At 43.8% G+C, this 18,272-nt stretch overlaps 1 protein-coding gene and 1 pseudogene across 6 annotated transcripts; one reads left to right on the top strand and one right to left on the bottom strand.

Annotated features, from left to right (window-relative positions):
* Positions 1–1,377: 1,377 nt before the first annotated feature.
* LOC125534958 (disease resistance protein RGA5-like) lies at positions 1,378–9,188 on the bottom strand. 6 transcript variants are annotated; one of them, XM_048698016.1, is made up of 12 exons: positions 8,321–9,188; positions 5,968–7,902; positions 4,483–5,824; positions 4,273–4,388; positions 3,558–3,726; positions 3,284–3,471; positions 3,126–3,179; positions 2,914–2,999; positions 2,507–2,810; positions 2,317–2,393; positions 1,964–2,207; positions 1,378–1,875 (listed from the first exon to the last, which is right to left on the bottom strand). In XM_048698016.1, the coding sequence occupies exons 1-3, from the start codon at positions 9,016–9,018 to the stop codon at positions 4,489–4,491; spliced, it is 3,969 nt and encodes a 1,322-aa protein (XP_048553973.1). In that variant the 5' UTR covers positions 9,019–9,188; the 3' UTR covers positions 1,378–1,875; positions 1,964–2,207; positions 2,317–2,393; positions 2,507–2,810; positions 2,914–2,999; positions 3,126–3,179; positions 3,284–3,471; positions 3,558–3,726; positions 4,273–4,388; positions 4,483–4,488. The 6 variants fall into 6 exon arrangements, with proteins under 6 accessions (XP_048553973.1, XP_048553974.1, XP_048553975.1 ...); XM_048698017.1 differs by having other exon boundaries at positions 3,126–3,169; XM_048698018.1 differs by having other exon boundaries at positions 3,578–3,726.
* Positions 9,189–9,340: 152 nt separating this feature from the next.
* On the top strand, positions 9,341–13,475 carry LOC125534960 (annotated as a pseudogene).
* Positions 13,476–18,272: the final 4,797 nt, after the last annotated feature.

Genomic DNA, 18,272 nt, shown 5'->3' with positions numbered 1-18,272 from the left:
GTGGCAGGAATAACACCCGTGAACAATACTACCATCATTCTTTCCTCAGATGATGCCCGTCAGGCCCGGTCATATTTCATCGTCAGGGTAAATTCCAAACTCAGGCCCGGTGAATGTACAGTTCTCCCACTGCTTGATTGAAAAGCAGAGCTCCTGCTAATTATTTCAATCAAAAAACTCTGCATCTGCATGCAAAGAAAGAAAGAAACCCACAGCCAATCTTTGCATCGTTGAAAACTAATTAAGCAGCTCTGTTTTTGTGTTCGAGCAACAACGCTTGGGGAAATTTGAAGAAAACAGCCCCCAAATCCGTTTTTGGTTTTTTACACATTGACACCGTAACAAGAAGAAACACACCAACAACATGAATGAGCAGCGGAGAAGCGCACCGGCAATGAAGGGAGGGAGCCACATCTCACCCTGAATTTTCATTAGCTGTACTACTACTACATGTTCTTTTCCCCGACAGCGAGCAGTACTACACGTTGGCAACACATATTGGCTGTGATGTCGAGCAACTGGTCAAGGATGATCTGGTGACACAACTCCTGCCCCTCGTCATATGTTAGCTAGCTAGACCTGACAGTCAGAGTAAATAACAGAGCACGTTCAGTGTAACTGTAACCAGAAGGAAAGGAACGCCGTTATAACTCCGAGACGTAAATAACGGATGATGATGGCAATGAAAATATACATAGAATGTCTAATAACATGTGGTGTCCGACCACAAATCATCTTCTCCTTGCCTCTTTTATGAATGAATGTGCACTTCAAAAGAGAAAATTTCACAGGTTCGCCGACTGCATGATGAAGGCCTGATGGCGAAATTGGATTGGAATTGGATGGTTCTGCTCTGCGCCCAGTCCATACACCACTACCACCTTGGTCATCTTCCCTCCAGAGATTGTGCTACCAAGTAGTAGTATCGGACACAAGATCCTACAGTCGATGGCCAAGAATCAGCTCATCATTTGAAGAGCATCTTGAGCTGATAGATGGCTCCAAGTGCAGTAATTAAATGGTGCTCCTCTCCTCTGCTCTCCTATCTGGTGATGATGACATTCTGGGGAACTTCACTGCCTTACTTTGGTGAATTCAGAGTTGTTGGATGCACGGTCAAGGGTGGTGTTATGTCACGATAAACGCTGGGTGTCGATTTCTTCAGTTAACAACATAACAAGTGTCAATTTCTTGACAAGATGATGCAGCCAGCCTGGTTGTTCTCCTGACAAGGAGATGTGCAAGTAATTGGCCTTGTTCTGCATCTGCATGCCAGTCACGGTCAGAATAGTTTGCGTGTGTTTTTTCCTTGTGCGGGGCATGTGTCACATTGAGATGTGGTGTTTGAATGCAAAGAAAGAAAGAAAGAAAGAGCTCTGAACAGCTATAAATTTCCTGCATCTCATAAAAGATCAAATTTCTCCGAATGCAAATAACTAAATAAATAAATCTCTAGCCAGCCATTGCATCGTCGAAATTATTTAAGCTCTGTTTTGTGATGCAGAACAACAGTTCATAATAAGGAAAAAAACGGCCGGGGAAATCAAAGAAAACATGAGCACGAGCTTTGGCAGATGTTCAAATCCATAGAACTGCAGCAACAATCAACAAAGGCAGCGACAGACAAGCTTCCAGCAGATACTACTCCGAATAAGCAAGCAAGCAAGCATATCCATCGGGTTTGTATGCTTGAGAAGCAGGGGAGATGAGCAGAGCACCATTTGCCAAATAGCTGCAGACTATGCTCCTGCTTAGCCTAGCCAATGTATCCGCTTCCTTAGCATGGATCCAGCAAGCATATTGCATCTCTATCTGCATAACTCTTACTCCGCAGACTTGTTGCAACTTAATTCACCACCTTCCCTGGCGCCAACTCTGAAACATTTCGCAGCCAGTTATAATTGATACGTATAAGCTATCTCTCCAGTGCAGTGCATTATTTTGAACCTAGCACAATTCTTACAAGGAAACTGTATCTTGGTATGGCCTCGTGACTGCAACCTGAGATTCTTCATGACATTCCTCTCAACAGCGAGCCAAGAAGTGCTATATGCCAATGTCAGCATCGTGGAGAGCCACTTAGCATGGCTTCATATATTCCACTTAGCATGGGCTGCGATTTTGCTGCTTCTTCCTTAGCATGGCTTCATATATTCCACGGAATATTCCTTGTGCCTTAGCAATTTCACCCTCCTTGGCAGCTGACTCTGAAATGTTTTCAAGTCAATTAACCTGATAATTAACAACATGTAGCTATCTTGCAGAGTTGCACTTCACTGGGGCCTGCTCGATGACTCCAGAATAATCCCTACCTACCTTTGCAGTGCAAGTTTTCCATAATAAGCTGCATCTTCTGGAAATAATAATAAGCCATTCACTTATGGCTTGTTTGTCTGCACAGAGGGGTCACTTGTTAGTTAGTACAGGAAGCATCATCCCTCCATGCCACTAAAATGAAGCAGATCTGAATATTTAAACTTGAACATGATACTTTTCTTGCACAAACCTGACCCTCGAAAAATCTTTCTGCAACAACAACTTCACAATGTGCCTTAGGGGATGCTATTGGCAACGGCTGCAGCAATTCTTGGGTGACCAGTGTGCGCTTAGAGGGATTTGGTTGGTACACGTCCGAGGAAGAATAGAATGAGGGGCAAGGTATCAAGGATGTCACGAGGAACAGTTGAAAGTAGCTAAAACTGCATCCACCGACCAGCACCATTCGTGTGTGGCTATTGCAGTGGAAGAAGACTGCCTCAGTCAACCACACCTTTCCCTCAACTCAATCTGTTGCTTCCGAGGAGATTGATCTATAAAGCAAAGGAAACATCATAACTGAGATTAGCTAGTGATAGTACATGCATGTCTGACTGAATTAGGTAAAAATATATCAGGACAAGGTATTTACAGTACCATCACTAGATAGGCAGGTTTCACATGTAAATAGTTGGGGGCAGGGCACCAAGTAAATTCCCGGCATTAATCGACATCCTGATTCACTGTTAATAAAGGTAATTTACACAGTAATGTTACATCCTGATTCATAAATAGGCTGCAATTATGCACCTTAGTGCCATAGTGGAATTTTACAATTTCGAAATTGTACATGACCTGCAATGCATTACCTATTTGCCTTGAGACTGCTACTACTGCGGTACTGCCTATGATCCTATACGCCACTAAATTTCGTTAAACAACAACAGTATGACAGATGCAAGAAAACCTGGTATTAGTAAACGTAGACTGAACTGAAAAACTGCAAACCTATCAGTTGCAAGCATACCTGGATGGCAAAACTGCAAACATGATCAGCAGCAAAACACTGACAAGTCATTGTTTTCCATAACTATGCCAAATGATCCTTGGTCCCTAAAACTGAAGATTTTCCAGGCATACCTTCAGTCTTCATGAGTTTTGGACAAAATGTAAACATAAGTGGCTTGAAAGCCCACCAAACAAACATAAGAACACCTGAACAGCAAGCCAACAGAAATTAGAAATGCAATAACACTTGGTACTGACAGCAACATAGCAGTATATGAAAAGAAAAAAATCACTTTAATATCAGTAGCTTGACCCGAAGTCTCAATTGTTCCATACTGATGTCCTACTGCTGATTTGATCGTGACACCCAAAATAGGGGAGCAGACTGCCACGTCTTGATGAATAACAATAACCCAAATTTAAATGCAAGATATGAAGAAGCCTATAAGATCGAACAAACACCTGCACACATAACAAAAACAAATGGTGATCACAGGTTTTGTTGGAAGAAAATAAGAAAGCTTTGCAGAAGGCATTGGCTGATAATGATGTCGATTTTATCGATTTGTGGAAAGAAAAGGGGCGTCGAGAAACAAATCTGATATGGCAGGAGTAAGAGTGGATTTTTGTTTTTTTGCGGTGAGTATAAGTTGAAGTGTATATAACTGATATTGGTGTAGACACCCCTAATGAAGGTTCCTGCAGCTAATTTGCATGTAATGGCTCTGCCTGAAATTAGAACCAAGAGGGAGCCCAGTTATAGTTCAGTTCAGGAATATTTTATTTTCTGCTTCTCCTCTCACATCTACTTTGCTTCCATCAAATTATCAATTTTATCTAATTTCTGGTTGCTAGATAGATCAACCTCTCCTAGTTCATACACTTCACCAAAAATCCCCAAATATTGCTGTTATTAGTGTGTGGTGAACGATCAGGGCCAATCAGCACACGTTGTGTCTTATCAGATATAGTAGAGCAGGAGTAAAGTTCCAGTTTAGATGTACTTACCAGATTTAAGTACAGGAAAAGGAAGACCACAGCCCTTGTGTCATGCATGTGTTTGAATGGGAAGGGAAGAGCTCTACAAGGCTAGAAGAATGTACATGGAACTCCAAGGCATTGTCCTGCACCGTGGATGGGAACAAACACAGAGTTATTAAGCGAGGTTGCAGGCAAAGGGCAAAGTGGAAAAGCACAAGAAAAAAATGGTTGTGTTACCTTGGATCATATTATTATGATATCTGGGATGGTTCCCACTAACCCCCTGCACTTCTCATCTAGCTCCTCGCTGCAGTGGCGGACATATAGCTTTTCCAGTGAATCAGGGAGGCCATCGTTGGGCAATGACGAGATGGCTGGACAGTACTTGACTGATAATATCTTGAGGCTGGTAAGGTTACGCAGCCCTGCAGGGAGTTGTTGAACGTCCTTGAAAGACCAAAACTCTAGTTCCTGGAGGGAGGAGAGGAGTTGAAGGGCGTCCTCTTGCTCCTTGCTGAACAGCTCCATCCCTTCACACAAATCCCCCCAAAGTTGCAGCTTGGTGAGGGAGGAAGAGAGGAATGTGCAGACGGGTGCAGCAAGAAGTCCTGCTATGTCATCTGTCCAGAGCTCACGCAGTGTGGATGAAACAAGCTGTGTCTGCCACTCTTCACCTCCCTCAGCATCCTCCAAAGCCCGTCTGGGATTGGGATCCCAATCAGCAAAGAATCTATGGCTACCAGTGACTCTTAATTTGTTGAGCTGGCCCCCGGTGGTAAGGAGAGACCACAAGCCCTGACATTTCAGATCCTTTCCACAACGAATTAATTCTAATCTGGTGAGAGAGGAGAGGTTTGAGAGGGGCTCGAGTGTCTCCATGCCTTCCACACCTACAAGGCTCAGGAACTGCAGGGAGGAAGGAAAAAGGTGTCGGGAAAAGGAGAAGGTGGATAGCAACTTTGGGGCCCGCAATATTGTTAATCTCTGGAGGGATCGCAAAGCTTGGAACCCTCCTTCTCCAGGAACAAGAGTTGGCGGGTCCACCAGGACCAGCTCTGGGCAGTCATAGAACACCAATTCCCTTAGTGAGTCACAGAGATGAGCTGGGAAGAGCAGCACCCCGTCATCCTCTTCCTCTGCTGCTGCTGCTGCTGCTGTTATTTCACCTCCCCCCATCTCTGATGTTTCTTGTGTTGTTGGTTGCACATCCACCCCCACTACCAGCTTTTTTATGTTTTCACACTCAAATATTTCCAATTTGGAGAGCTTTGGGAGGTGGGGGAGGAGCTCTGTCAGTTCCTCGCCAGTATTACCATGTAAGTCGTTGATCTTTATATACTCAACAGGGAGCTTCCATTCCACATCACCCTGACCTCCTCCTTGTGATCCAACCAGACCATCTGAGTGTTTTACAATCAATGTCTTCAGATTGGTTAGCCTCAGAAGGTGCTTCAACTCGAGAGGTGGGCATCTCTCAAGTGTCAGCTTCTCAAGACCTGTTTCTTTATTGGAAACTAACAGTTGGTATAAAATATGCAGATCATCCTTTCCCTTGATTCTCAATTCTGCTGGTCCAGATCTGGGAGCAAAGCAGAGGAGGCAGGAGTGGTTAGAGCAGAGTGATCGAGGTGCGCGCCAGAGGGGAGTCACGTTTCCCTCTGCATATATATATAATAATACTGATAGAGAAAGAATAGGCAGGATCAGGAGAAAGAACCGTACCTTTTAATGAACGACCGAGATGCCAGACCACGCATGTAATGATACACTTGTTTTAGAATTCCAGTTTGTTCACTTGATTTTGACATGGGTTGCCCTTGGGTCGGATGTTGTTTTTGTGCCTGACCACGCGCGTCCTGAGACTCTTGTTTTGGTTCTTCAGGGATCTCATGCTGTTTTTCAGCCAGAACATCCAGTTCCTCAACCATGTCTGCTCTTTCTATACTCACGTTAAGGTGCCTGCCCATGGCTTTCTTGAATGCGGACTCTGCAGCCTTCAAGTCACGTTCCACAGCACCGGCAGCTGACCCGATCATTCCTGAAATCTCCTTGACGTTTGACAGACCTTCAACTCCGACAAGCGAACCACCATACTCTTCTCCTCGGTGGGCATTGAAACCTAGTTTCAGCCTCTGAAGATTGGGCATTGTTCCTTTCTGAAACCTCAAGCAGAGCACACCACACCTGAACTCAAAATACTCGAGAGCAGAAAATGCTCCGGTGCCGAAGCCGATTGGTTCTGTAGTTCGTCTCTGGACATGCAATGAGAGAACAGTAAGGGATGGCAACCGTTGCACGATACTAATATGATCACTTTGCAATTCTCCGAGGACAAGTTTCAGAATGCATAGGTTGGCAAGCTGTTCAATCCACTTGGGGATTCTACAGATGGGTGACAGCAACTCCATTGTCATCACTGAATCATGAGGGCAGCTGGTGTCGTCCAATGAAATAGGAGGGTTTAGGCTGGTGACAATTTTGAGGGTACCAGTCAAATCAGGCACTTCTGTCCCAACTCCGAGACGGAGATGCAACCAGCTCCGGAGATGCACAATCCTGGCTGGAATAGCTGCCACCCTTGCATTTATTTCTAGTGTGTCCAAGTGCTTTGGACCTTGCATCAGATCCGGAAGATGTATGGTGTCGTTGCATGTAACCTGCAATGATCTCAGTAGAACCAGTTCAGAGGTGGGATTGAGGTCGACATCGGTGTTGCTTGGTTCATCAGCCCAAATATGGAGGATCAGGACTCGAAGAACCTTAAACTCCAAAATGGAAGAGTAGCAGCTCTTTAGTCCAATAAATGCAAGTGATCGAACTTGTGACAGTCCGATAATCTCTGGTCTAGTTGCATGTGTTGCACTGCCAAACTGAAGGGACAGATGACTAACCTTGTTAGAAAACCCCATTGTCCTTTGGGAATAATCTATTACCGTCATAAAATTCTCTTCTCTAGACTTTGATGTAATGAGATTGTGTACCATGGGGTGCACTGCATAGTAATATACCTCATTACTATAGCCCACTTCTATATGTTGGATCAGGCCCATATTGAGAAGCTTATGAAAATAGTTCCCAGCAACCTTCATTTTGTCCTCCTGTCTTGGCGCAAGGATGAAACTTTCAGCTACCCATTGCTTCACTATATCTTCCTTCAAGATTATATAGTTCTCTGGGTAGAAACTGAGATACAACAGACATGTCTGCAAATGACTGGGAAGACAGTTGTAGCAAAAATTGAGTACTTGTTTGAGTACCTCCACATGAGTTGTATTTGTTGGTAAAATGTTCTGTATTTGCTCCATGTGATGTATTGTATTTGCTTCCCCTTGGCTTGCTAGAACACTGGATATGCTAATAATTGCCAGTGGTAAACCAGCACATCTTCTTATTATCTCCTCCCACACTTTATCCAATTGGCGAGATTTTTCTTCTCCAGAGGCAAACACTCCTCTGATGAACAATTCTTCTGAGTGATTGACACTAAGAGGTTCCATCTTATAGATGGATTTGGACTGATAACGACAGCATGCAAGTGCAACATCCTTAATTTCAGTCGTTGTTATTATCCTGCTTCCATTACCCTCCGGGAAAGCCCGTCTAGCAACATCCCATACAGATGTAGCCCATAAATCATCGATTATAAGAAAGTATCTGCTAAATAAAAGTTTGCAGCATATATTAAACATACAATTCAGACAAAATAGAGAAATAATCATCAATTATAAGAAAGTGCATGTCATCGATCTGTAGCTGTCACACACAAAAGCCTTCTCAAACAAATCACACGCTCAATGTGAAGATTCCTAACAAAGTATAAATCATGTATTCTAGGATGTGTTTCTATATATCAAATCCGACGGAGCAAGTGAAATAACAGTTAAGATAAGAGTAAATAACTAGGCACGTAAAAGCGCAGGTCACTCAACTAGTTAATTATGAAGCTAGATTCGTTAATTAGAGAAACAAAAAGAAAATAGTTTATTCCCCTTCTAAGAGTGATAAAATTTTGATAATTAGATTGAATAATTATCAGATATGCATGTTATTGAGAGTGCAAAGGGCTAAGAAAAACCTTTTCCCTTGTAGATGCTGCCTGATGTCGTGAATCAGCTCGTGCACCTCATTAGTGTCGGGTGGTTGGTGCGGACGAACTTGTGCGAGCATGCTCCTGAGGAACCTCCTGATGTCAGGTTTCTTGGCCGTCCGCACAAAGGCCCGGCAGCCAAAGTAGCCTCCAGGTTTGTGCTTATGCCATAGCTGTTTGGCGAGCGTGGTCTTGCCGATTCCCCCGACACCGACAATGGATGCCACCTTGAGCTCCTTATCATCATCGGTCAGCCACTGGTAGAGGGCATCAAACAGACCATCATGAAGACCGACGACTGGCAGGTCTGGCCTCCTTCGGCCATCAACGATTGGGATCTGGAAATCAGTTGCAGCATTTGAACAGATGGGGATGCTTCCAAGCATACACCTATCGTACTGCTCATTGGCCTCCTTCACACGGGCCTTGAATCCAGACATCCTGGCGACCCAATCCGGCTCGGCAAGGTCGATGCAGTTTTCCATGTCATAGGATAGCTCGCGCACATCCTTCATCCAGATCGTGGCCTCTACGGGAGACTCTCGTGCCTCCGAGTGCAGCACCAGCCTGCTTGTGAGTTTCCACACCTCAAGCTTGAGTTCCACATCAAGGAGTGGATCCAGCTCCAGCTTCCCTGCAAGGTAGCCCATGGCACCCAGGGAAGCACTAACCAGAGGCAGTTCCATGTCTCTCGGACAGTGGTGGTAGCGTGTGTGCGGGGCTTTGAATTGGAAAGAGACAAAGAAGAGAGGGAGCAGAGAGAGCTTCAGGGAAGAGACGAGGTGCCTTCCCTTTTCCTGGATTTTTCCTGGCACCAATCTGTGCGGCCAGTATCCTCTCCCAGTTTATCATCTTGCCAGCATCTCCTAGCTCCCATCCTCAAAAAAAAAAAAGAGAGCATATCCTAGCTCCCAGTCTCGACTCTTGACTCTGTTTGAGAGAGAAACGAGTGGCTCAACCGCACTGGTGAGAAGATAATGGTAGGGGGTGATGTACAGGGCGGGGCATTTTCTATGGACAAACATAATTGACAAGCGGTCCCATCTCAGAAAAGAAAAAAGAAAAAATAATGAAAACGAAAACAAGAGGTATCATGCCAAGTCCCTCTATGATCCCCGTCCAGCCATCCCTCTAGGCTTCCATCATCAAAGCAGTTGCAGTTGCCAGGCCACAGGGAGATGGAGGTGGCGGTGGTGGGCGCCGTGGTGGGCGCCGTGGTGACCAACCTCGTGTCCAAGCTCTCGGCGGTGATAGACAAGAGATTCAGCGAGTTCGGCGACCTTGAAGACGACATCAGGTATCTGAAAACCGAGCTCGCCATTATTGCTGCTAAAATCAACGACCAGCACAAGGGGCAGCAGCCTAGTGTCTTGCAGAACATATCCACCGCAGACATGCGCGATTTGGCATTCGACATCGAGGATTGCCTCGACCAGTTCCTTCCCTGTGCCGCGTGCAAGCGAGGGGCCGTGTCAAAAGGCGACTTAGTGGACTTTGCCATTCAGGTTGGGAAACTCAAGAAGCGGCTGGAGAGGGCCAAGCAGCAGAGAACCGATAATGGTGCCAACGGCAGCCAGCAAGCCATCGACCTTGCTGACCAATTGCTTGCTACTCTAGCTGAGCCTGCAGATCAGGTGGGCATCGAGGAACCCAAGCAGGAGATCCTGGGTTTGCTCGGTAGTGAGAAGCTCCTGGTGATATCCATCGTCGGGTTTGGCGGCTCGGGCAAGACCCAACTCGCAAGGGCGGTGTTCGACTGCGATGAAGCCAAAGAGAAGTTCGGTGCCCGTGCCTGGCATACGGCATCGGAGCACAAAGATGGGCATGAGCTCTTGCTCGCGATACTGCAGAAACTTTTTCCAAAAGAAACTCTACTATCCGTGTCACAAATGCAAAGTCAAGTCTCGAGGTTGCAACAACGTATCAGATTTGAAAAGACCAGGTGTGTCTGCTAACTTCTGAAAATAATTCATAAGTACCATCAATACCCGGAAATATATTTTTGCCGACATTTGCTTATATGAGAATATCAAAATTAGATGGATAACTTGCTTTGTAAAGGTTGCTCACTTTAACATAGGCCAAAGTGTAAAAATCACATCCAGCCGTAACAGCTAACAGATCAAGATCTACGTACATTTGTTTGTTGGTGAGCTTGTAACTACAGGATTTTTTTTCCCTCTTAGCATTTGTTTAGTTTTTCTGTAAATTTTCCCAAAAGATAAAGAGTTTGACTTTTTGAGAATTAGTACAACTTACAAAAAGGAACCGAGGGAGTTTCTCCTATTCGTGAACGAAATATTCAACCGGGAGCTGGTACCTGTTTACTAGTGGGATAGTTGTTACTCACATAGCAATTCTAGACTTCTAGTCCATCACCATGAATTTCGAATCATGCAAATATTTAAATTCAAACAAGTGCTAGCCTATGGACACAAGTGCAGCTATGCAATTTCACATAATAATTAACGTTCTGTCAATTTACCTGGCTGCAGGTGTTTAATTGTAGTTGATGATATCGAGAAGCATCATTGGGAAGCAATAAAGAGTTTCTTTTCTGAGACAAGGATAATCAGAATACTAGTGACCACAACTGTGCAGACAGTAGCCAAAGCATGCACCAAAGATCACGGTTATATTTACAATATGAGAACTCTTAGTGTAGGAGACTCTAAGGATTTACTAAAGAAGTGGGTTGGTGATTTCAATAGAAATTCAACTGACTTGGAGGATGGTTCAGCTGCAATTGTTCGCAAATGCCATGGCCATCCACTAGCTCTCATCAGTGTGGCCAACTATTTGTTACAACAAGAGCAGATTACAGGAGCAGTCTGCCAAAATACCAGCAGGCTCCTATGTACTCATATGGACGAGAACAAGCATGGAGACTTCACAAAACTTCGACAGATTCTGGTGAATAATTATATCAATTTGCCTTTCCATCTCAAGACATGTTTGCTGTACACAAGTTTATTCCCAAATGATCGTCCTGTCAGCACGAAAACTCTTACCAGCCGATGGTTAGCCGAAGGATACATAAAGCGTGAGACTGAACGCACTTACCAGGAGTCTGCCGATGAAAAGTTGGAGCAACTGATGGACAGGAATATCATTCGGCCGGTCGATACAAGCAACCGTGGAGAAAAGAAGACATGCAAACCTCACGGTATCATGCACCAGTTCATGCTGTATAAGTCCATCTCTTCGAATTTTGTTGCCCCATCCCTTGAGAACCGAGGCAATTTTCGTCACATCATGATGGATAACCAAAGAAATAGAAGAGAAACCAACATGGATCATGGTGCCGCCGGTCCAGCTGCACATCGCCCCAACCAACCGAAAAACTTCTTTAGGTTCTTGAAACCATCTAAGAGTACAGTATCCAGTGAGGACCTGCGTCCCCGGTCTCTAACAGTCTTTGGAATGCAGAAGAAGCTGTTTATTCGGATTTGATCAACTGTAAGCTGCTGAAAGTGTTGGATCTAAAAGAGTGCAATAATTTGCGGGACAAACATATCAAGAACATATACAAGCTGTTGCATCTCAAATATCTGACCCTCGGGAGCTCTGTTAGGAGACTTTCAGATGAAATAGGAAATCTACATTGTTTGGAGACACTCGACTTGAGGAAGACCAAGATAGAAACACTACCTGTGGAAGTCATCAGTCTGCCCCACCTAGCACACCTGTTCGGAAAGATTAAGCTTAACAAGTTGAGTAGAAAGAAGCTTGACAAGTTACTGTCAGGAGAATGCAACTTGGAGACTCTATCAGGAGTTGTTGTGGAAAGGAACTCCCCATTCCCTGAATTGATGGAACGTATGAAAAAACTGACAAAGGTGAAGATATGGTGCGTGATTACCAGCACAGATGGGAATTACACCAAACTCTCAGATGCCATTCGCAAGTTTGCTCAGGCTGGCATGGATACTTCACAAGGCGCCCGTTCTCTATCACTTCATCTTAATGGTTCTTCCAAAGATCTAGTTCAGCTCAGCACGACATCAAGACAGGCTGGGTCAGCTCCCCTGGTTTTTTATCTTAGCTCACTGAAACTGCACGGCAGGCTGAGTCACTTCAAAGAGTTTGCTAAGGCCCTGTCTGGTCTCAGGGAATTGTGCCTTACATGTACTAATCTGGAGGGGCCTGTTCTTCTAGCATGTCTACGTGGGCTATGGTGCCTGGTTTATCTCAAACTGGTTGAAGACCGTCTTGATGATTTAGACATAAACCTTGATGGTGATCTCGCAAGCCTGCAACGCCTATGCATTGTGGTGAAACAATCCAAATTCCCCACAATTGCACAAGGAGCTTTGCCAGGTCTCGTTTCACTTCACATGCTCTGCAAAGATCTAGTGGGTCTTTGTGATGACATCAAAGTGGAATGTTTCAGAGATCTTCGTGAAGTCGCTCTGGACTCTGAGGTCAATCAAGGAACCATTGAACTCTGGGAAAATAAAGCTAAGGAGCACCCTAAGAGGCCAAAGGTTCTGTTGCTCAAAAGGGTTGAGGCAGCCGACACCTGGTCTGCGGCGAAATATGTTGCCACTGATCAGAGACCCTCCATGCTTCTGGTGCAGGGGACGCCGTGATCCCTTCTTCTGTATGCCAAGGTCAGGATCCTGTTCCTATGTCTAGGTTGCAAGTTCATTTTGCTTTTGCTTCCCTGTGTTGTAAATAAAAGAGAACAATGCAAGAGAAGAGGGAAAAGTGCTTCTGAAGCAGTATTACTGTTTGTTGTATTGAGAATTGTTACGATTGATGGTCATAATCGTGGTTGAAAGGTGGTAACGTAATATATCCAGTTTGATTGCAGAAGATGCTGAAGTGAAGATTGCTATGTGGTGCTACTTCTAAGTTGATGGTTTGAAGATAAAATAAAAGGAGGATGACGAAGACCTGATGTTGACGTGTTGTCCATGCCATGCCGCTATTTCTTCCTCTACAACCCGGTCGTATCTCCTTTTCTGTTTTAGTTGTTGTGAAGTTTATTGTGCTATCCTATTTGCTTTCTCAAAATCACTCTGGCACTAGAACTACTTATGGCGAAATCCATCGTACTTTCTCTATGGTTATGCCATACAGGACAATAAACCTGGATGTAATTGTACCATATTTATATTACATCAGTACAACTATGTAATTTGCCGGTCGGGTATTCTGTGTGACAACACTTAAGGAGTGCTTCCAGTGCAGGCAAGGTTCCAAAGTTGAACACGAACTTAGTGAAAGCTTTATCTTGATCTATTTTATTTTTGGGGAACTAATTCTAAATCAAGTTGGCTGTAGCCTAGAGTCGAGTTGATGATATTATAGTACATGAATTGGCTCCCACAAGGCCCAGCTTTATTCCCTTCAAGCTCGCCTCTTGATGTATGGTGGCCATTACTACTTAATTTCTGGGGACGCACGCACCGAGAGAGAAAGACAGACAATAGGGCGGAGACAGCCGCGACTCACTGAAGCAAACAAGCGCGCGTCTGCCAGAGCACCTCGTGGTCTCCGTGGAACGAGCCTGGTGGGAATAAACACAAGCACCTGAAGGGCGCGGGCAGAGCAGACGAGAGCTGACCTCCTTGTGAGTGGCGCTTGCTTCCAGCCGACGGAGGAGAGGGCGGCGGAGCAATCATGCCGGCTGGGGAGCAGAGCAGCTTGAATACGAGGCGTCTTCGTCCTTGCCCGCCGTCAGTCTCCTCGGCGCCGCCGCCCCCCCGTGGTCGGGAGCAGAGAAGAGCAGAGGAGGAAGGAATAGTGTGTGCGATAGTGGGCCATTTCGGTGATGTTACTGTTCAAGGGCCAGGGTACATGGGCCTGGCCGGCTGGTCCCATTTTCCCCTTGTTAAAAACAATTAAAGGACTCAATTCAAAATTCGAAGTTTAAAAAAATCAATATTCTCACCAACCAACATACACACTGAAAATTGATTTCAGAAAAAAACATACACACTGAAAAAAAAACAGCGAATCATAAGGAAAATAAAAAACTTATGTTGCAACACACAATTTAAATTTTAAAAAACAGTAATATATATATAGTTTATAAGGAAAATATTATAATTAACATTTAGCCATATTGGTATGTGGTCACCTACGTCGGCTAAATAATACATAGAAAACATAATCATTAAGACTGTATTGTGGTAAAATATGTTAAAATGGTATAGAACTTTAGTATAAATTATGTTAACTTGCCTTGATCAAATATTTGTTTGGGCCGGCTATGCATGTGCACGCTTTCTATCTTAGCATAAGTAAACCAAGCCATGGTACCTTATACAAGCCGGAGCATGGACCCTAGGGCGCCGCCACGGCATGACCCACCAAGACCATCGGCAATACCCGCCCTCCAAATGTATCGTGATGCGCCTCTATTAATACTTACTCGATTCAAATTATAAGCCACATTTTGTTTGGATAACACAAAGCAATGTTAGTATTAGTATAACAGTTATCATACACATGCAAATAAGATCAAGTCGCCCGAATCGTCTTGTCATAGTCCATAATGATCATCCATGTGTTTATATGTATGTTTTCATCCCACATTTCTCGACCCATGCCACCTCTAGTGCACCTTCCTCTTTTTTTTCCTTTCATAAATTCATTTTTATTTACAAAGTAGAAAATAATATATTTTTTGTTAAAAGGACCCGAATCTATTATAAAGGTTCAGTAAAAGAACAAAATACCTCAAACATAACAAAAGCTACATCGAGGCCAGTGGAACAACAAACAACACTAGGGCGGAAGAACGAGTTGTCAACGCGTTGTTATCACCGCTCCCCTATCGAAGCGACTAATGCCTTGGAGTCCATGAAAAAAATTGTCAAAATTCCAAAAGGAGTCCGTGCTTTTTCAAAAAATGTTCATCGTTTTCAACAAAAATGTTTAGGAAATCAAAAAATGTTCCTGGATTAAAAAACTGTTCATGATTATGAAAAAGTTTTCATGTATTAAAAAAATGTTTGGGAATTTGACAAATATTCATGAATTCAAAAAATGTTTGTAATTTTGGAAAACATATTTGGGAAATCAAAACATATTCATGATTTTGAAAAAAAATGTCTGGATATTCAAAACATGTACGTGAATTCAAAAACTATTCATGATTTTGAAAAAAATATATTCGGGAAATCAGAAAATATGTGTGATTTTGAAAAAATGATCGTTTAATAAAAAAATATTCATGATTTGGGAAATATTTCGGAAAATCATAAAATGTCCACGGATTGAAAAATTGTTTGTAATTTCAGAAAAATATTGGTGTATTCAAAAAATATTCACGAAATGCAAAACATGTTCAAAATTTCAAAATTGTTAACAGTTTCATTTTTGTTTTTCTGAATATTCGGAACATGTTTGAAAAAAATTAAATAAAAAGGAAAAACATAAAAGAGAAAAACGAAATAAAGATAAAATAAAAAAAATAAAAAAATCATCGCTTGTTGATCTCCAGAAAGGCGTCCCACCAGACCAGCCCGAGAAGTTGGGAGTAGTCCAGCGAATGTTATTGATCGCTCTTAAGTACAGTGGCCAAATCGCTCGTAAGGACGATCGATAAAATGGGTCTTCACTCTTGAGAGAAACGAACTGCCAAATTCAGACCCAGGACACAAGCCCTTCTGTAGACTGACAGAGCTTCTGCTGCCTGTTTCTCCCTTGGCAATAGCATACACCACACCACACCGTCATGTTGGCCGCGTGCGCATCATGGAACCTGCTTGCCGCCCTGAAAGCCTGCGGCATTGACATCGAACCGGACTTAATTGGGGCAAATTAAGGGGCAGGGCTCTTTCCTTTGCACATCAAAGGTGAGCAGAGCACTGCCATCCCATCCATGTTCAGCAGCACATTTACATTTACATAGCTCTGACTGTCTGTAACAAGTTGTCTGTCCGAAGATTCTGGCTAGCAGCAGCAATAGAAGAAGCCCGCTGTAATGTAATGCAACTCATACTCCATCATCAGGTAAATTCCAAACTCTGCGTCTAATACATACCCCATGATATACCTAGTTATAAATTTCTCTGTACGCAAAGAAGAAATAAAATCTTCAGCCAACCTTTGCATTGCTGAAACTAACTAAGCTCTGGTTTTTCGATCGAGCCACAACCAACGCTAGGGGAAATCAAAGGAAACAGGCCCCAGATCCATTAATTCTTACACACAATGTCACCGTAACAACTAACAAGAAGAAACACACCAACATAAAAGAATGAGCTGCAGAGAAACACACCGGCAACAACGATGCATGGGAGGCACATCTTCCACCAGACACGTAGTATGATCAAAAAGCACATCAAAATTCTGAAGAGACAATATACCCCAACCAATCATCCCTGCCCCTTTAGGGAAGTACGTACAATCAATAAGCCTGCAATAGATGATCTGGTTCAACTACACTGCAATAGTTAGTTCATTCTTCCTATGCAAAAAAACATACTCCCTCCGTCCGAAAATACTTGTCATCAAAATGGATAAAAAGGGATGTATTTAGAACTAAAATACATCTAGATACATCCCCTTTTATTCATTTTGATGACAGCTATTTCCGGACGGAGGGAGTACATTACAATGCTCAACAAACAACAAATTTAACTATGGCCCAGAAGCAGGTGTGTATGGATTAGTACAGTGGGCATGGGCCCCAGGGCTGGCGTTCTCCAGCCACGAACAAGGCACATCCGGCACGCAACGGCGTCCAGGGCTCTCAGGTAGATCCGGGGTTTTATACCCATTACAGCCAACCAAAGGTAACTTTATTTTTTTATCGCTAAAGTAAAGCAGGTAAATTCAACAGCTCCAGTCTTCTTGTAACTCCGGGCGAAGCGGTAAGTTGCCGTTAGATGAAGATCGGACGGCCGAGATGATCCCGTCCGGTTCGGCGCCAACCAACCGCAGGGTGTTGATTTCTTCAGTTAACTGCATGACAAGTGTCGATTTCGTCAGAGGATGATGCAGTCTGGTTCCTGACAAGGATATGTGCAACCAACATGTTTCTGATGGTCAGGGTTCAGAATATTTTGTACTACACTAATACCGAATGACCAAAACACTAACCATCGCACGCACGGTATGAATGTGAATGATGTACTCATCGCAGCAATTTCTGAGTGACATCACAACACCTGCAAAATTCAACAAGTCATTCAGTTATAGCTGATTATAGTACACATAATGTCCCTCTGCTCAGAGCAGACACGCATAATCTCCTTCTCACCTTTGCAGTGCCAGTTTTGGGCGATAAAAGACTTCCCTCAATTATCACTTCCGACGTCTTCTCATCGCCAAATAAAGCCAAGAAACGGCTTACAAATCCCCCAGGATTATGACTCTGGTGAAGGAAGAATGGCTGATTTCAGTGGCCTGCCAGATATCTTGGGCACAGCGGGCACAGGGCCTGACAAAGCAGAAGTAAAGGATACGTGTTCAGGGTCAGGGTCAAAAATACGTCGCAATGCATTACTAACACTGAATGAAGGACAATACTAAGCATTGCTCCAATTTAAGTCAGTCTGAGCGACTGTCACGAGGCGACGGGCTTTAGATATACTCCCTCCGTCCGGAAATACTTGTCATCAAAATGAATAAAAGGGGATGTATCTAGATGTATTTTAGTTCTAGATACACCCATTTTTGTCCATTTTGATGACAAGTATTTTCGGACGGAGGGAGTACATACCTAGTTGCAGGCCACGTTTCTGCGAGCCTGGCCAATGTGTCCATTTGCTTCTTCTTCCTTGGCATGGTTCCTGTGAGCATACCACATCTCTATATATCTGCATGACCATTACTGTGTGGATTGCTGCAAGCCAATCCATCACCCACCTCCGCAGCCGTTTCTGAAATGTTTTGAAGTCAGTTAACCTCCCACGAGCTAGTGTACGTCTTGCAGTTCACAGCCTTCTTACCTCGCATGGATGAACATTTCTGGTGTGTT

This window comes from Triticum urartu, chromosome 2, assembly GCF_003073215.2.
Source record: "Triticum urartu cultivar G1812 chromosome 2, Tu2.1, whole genome shotgun sequence".
In the NCBI taxonomy this organism is placed as follows: Eukaryota; Viridiplantae; Streptophyta; class Magnoliopsida; order Poales; family Poaceae; genus Triticum; species Triticum urartu.
The sequence above is the reverse complement of the archived record's forward strand: the minus strand, read 5'-3'. Positions and strand labels throughout refer to the sequence as shown.

Coding starts and splice junctions, on each gene's coding strand:
- LOC125534958 (XM_048698016.1), bottom strand. CDS start 9,018: ATGGAACTGCCTCTGGTTAGTGCTTCCCTGGGTGCCATGGGCTACCTT. Junction 7,903..8,320: donor CAGCATCTACAAGGGAAAAG/GTTTTTCTTAGC, acceptor ACTTTTATTTAG/CAGATACTTTCTTATAATCG. Junction 5,825..5,967: donor TCTCGGTCGTTCATTAAAAG/GTACGGTTCTTT, acceptor CTTTGCTCCCAG/ATCTGGACCAGCAGAATTGA.